Here is a 3,283-nt window from a genome sequence, read left to right on the forward strand (position 1 = left end):
AAAATACAGGTCCGAATGATAGTAAACAGTCCCCATTAACTTCGAAGTTTCTGTGTTTTTTCTTACGAAAACTATATCATCCTTTACCTGCAAGTCAGAAAACATTAGGTTTTCGTTGTTTTAGGGTACATTTTAGTTTAGAGTTAGATAATAAAGTAGACCTTTACAGCTTTAAATAACCTGCCAATCATTCTGGAGAATTTTGGAGTTCCTATATACCGTACCGATTTGCAGAAGAACCCTAAAAGTGTCTTGGAGTGAGGAATATTTCCCCACTTAAAAGTATCTCAAATTCCAAAAAAAAGTTTTATTATTGATATACATATAGTTAATACAGGTGTTAATCGAAGGACTAGCCATAATTTAAAATTTTGATAAATTTCGGTTTCGCAAAGCAGAAGACCGATTACCAAAAATCTCATTACTCTCCCTTAACCGTGACAAATATATATCAAGAAAGGGTCCTGTAAAGACTCACGGTCGAGCGGTTCAATCGTTTTGGAGAAATTTTTCTCATCCAATCGGAAATCATAGTAACGAAAAACTAGTGCAGGATTTGGGAGCCCATTATTATAAGATGGAAAAATCTACAAATCTGCTCATATTGCCGGATCAACTTCAAAATTTGGACCAATATTACCGTATAAAAATGTAAACCCCGTTAAAAAAAAAGTGATTTCTTTAATAATTTTTTTTAATTCAAAAGTGGATATTCCCCTTAAGTATTTAGGAAGATATGAAATTTTTTTCTAAAATTGATATGAGCCACGTCGACTTTTAGCTGTGATTTCATTTGATTGGCAAACGAGTCATATTACGTCCAAGTCTTTTCGAATTATGGTAGTTGGTAGGCTTGGAAATAGTCCGATTTGGCAATGAATACCACCAACTTCTTCCGAGGTTTTGTTATTGTAAACAAAAGGAACATTTCATCCAACGTTTGTTAGATTTCAAGCTTATTATCAACAAATTCTTGGACTTATAACTATTATATATTGAAAAGTAAGATGTAGCACCAATATAATGCAAGTAACATTCAATCACAGACGTGGACTTTTTATAATAAAACTGAAAATTCCTAGGTGAAATGTTAAATAAATTCAAAGAAATGAGAATTAGGCATTTTGTATCATCTGATCAAATTTGACCCGGACTGCGTCATTAACAAATTTGTACAAAACCTATTTTAAAGGCGAAAGAAAGTTTTGTATTCGACAAAATATAGTTTGTTCTGTTGGTAAAGCAACAATTTGTTCAAGTAATATAATATTATATTTTAAATCCAAACTTAATGAAATTTCGGAGTAGCCTTCACCTATACAAAGCACTTCAATCACACACACAGTGAATGAGTTACGTTTCTCTTACATCACCAAGTAGTAATGTTTTCGCTCGTAAAAAGTAATAAACGTATAAATTTTAATATTTTTTCCAATATTAAACAAGAAATTATGTGTTGGCATTGTGCAGGCCATAAAAAGCTGCACTGTGCGGCATAGAATATTTTCCACGCATAATTGTCTTTCGCGGCATTACAATTACATTTTACGCCAACAATTAAACACAACAGACTCCTTTTTTGCAACAACGGTGACATGTATATGTATATACTCGTATGTATGCAGCGTTGATATATCACATATCATTGCGCTCACTTAATCCGCTTAATGACAGTTGACAATTTCGCAAATACTGCGAATGTATTTATTTATTTACGCCAATATTTGGGTTGTGGGGAAAAACTTGACTCATTTACATGTCAGTTGAATAAATATTGAAATAAATATGAAATTAAAACATTTTCATACAAACAAACGACGGTCACAGAAATGCGCTTACTGACCAATTTATATATGTAAGTGCGAGTGTGTGCTTACGCTCATACAATATTTAGTCTGCCTTAAATATTTAAAATTTCCATATGTGGTATACCAATATTTTTCCCTCTCTATCACTTATACATATATATATTCGTTCACTATTATTTATAAAATTTTTTCGTTACTTTTCAGGGGCTTTCCGGTTGTATGACGTTGACAATGACGGTTACATAACGCGCGAGGAAATGTACAATATTGTGGATGCCATATACCAGATGGTGGTAAGTTGAGTGCAAACCGTTATAAAAAAATTTCAATAAATTAACCTGCTGAAATTGTGTGTATGTATGCACGTATGTGTGTCAATTAATTTATTGGAGATTAAACTGTGAATTATGAATAACTGTAGGTTCAGAGAAAGATCAATATGTGGCAGATATCAAAGCAGTACTTTGCTTAATTAATTACCCGTAAGAATGTAAGAGAAATGAAATATAAAGAAGTGTGTATATTGTGAGTGTGAATCCGCCTTTATAAAATCAAAATTAATTGGGTAAGAATGTGTTAGTCTCTTACGATGTTAACTGTTACCTCTTTAGAGTTCATAGATGAGTAAAAATCTAGATTCGAAAGATGTTAGGTTATGTTACACTGGCCAACGGTCACACCATACATTGACTGGCCCTTAGTAATAATAGCTAGAGGTTTTGTTAAGTGTTCGTCATACAGGGCGTCAACGCTTTTTGCGAACTTTAAAAACGATTTGATATCTGATTTTGATAATTAATCTAGTCCCGTGAACCGCAATGCTTCTAAATATCTAAGACGAGATAAGTTTGAGCAGAGGCATGCCTAATTGATAATGCCTACTTCCCTGCACTTGCTGAATCTAACGTAGTTACATCTGTTTGTATAAGTTTGTTTTTTGGGACTCTTGAACATGATCTTGGAGGTCCTTCATGTTTTTAGACATTCCAACACGCTCGATCAAACCTTTCGGAAAATTCATTGGTCTTTGCGAGATCCGCATTTCCTTTACTTGTTTGGTAGCCAAACGGATGGCACTTTTGGTAATCTTTTCGAAAGTTTAGCGTCCTTTGAATTCATTAGAGGCTTGGAATTAACGTCTACAGAATAATCTTTAGATAGCCGCCCAATGATGTAAAACTTGAAGCTATTTTTAGACTTGTTTTGTAAGTTTAATACATGGTTCTATGCCCGTCATACTTGGGCTGTGTCCGATTTTTATACTCTCGCAACAAAGTTGCTAAGGAGAGTATTACAGTTTTGTTCACATAACGGTTGTTTGTAAGTCCTAAAACTAAAATAGTCAGATATAGGGTTATATATACCAAAGTGATCAGGGTGACGAGTAGAGTTGAAATCCGGACGTCTGTCTGTCCGTCCGTCCGTCTGTCCGTCTGTCCGTCCGTCCGCGCAAGCTGAGTAAAATAAATTGAGTA

The 3,283-nt window shown here is 34.0% G+C and overlaps 1 protein-coding gene across 1 annotated transcript in view; it reads left to right on the forward strand.

Annotated features, from left to right (window-relative positions):
• Positions 1 to 3,283, forward strand: part of LOC108965176 (frequenin-1) — a 64,563-nt gene that overhangs the window by 58,377 nt on the left and 2,903 nt on the right. Inside the window, exon 6 of the mRNA XM_018927399.1 lies at positions 2,013 to 2,101. Coding sequence (XP_018782944.1) covers positions 2,013 to 2,101 — 89 coding nt within the window. The remainder of the gene's footprint in view (positions 1 to 2,012; positions 2,102 to 3,283) is intronic.

Source organism: Bactrocera latifrons, unplaced genomic scaffold (genome assembly GCF_001853355.1).
Source record: "Bactrocera latifrons isolate USDA-ARS-PBARC rearing strain unplaced genomic scaffold, ASM185335v1 scaffold_136, whole genome shotgun sequence".
NCBI classification, from domain to species: Eukaryota; Metazoa; Arthropoda; class Insecta; order Diptera; family Tephritidae; genus Bactrocera; species Bactrocera latifrons.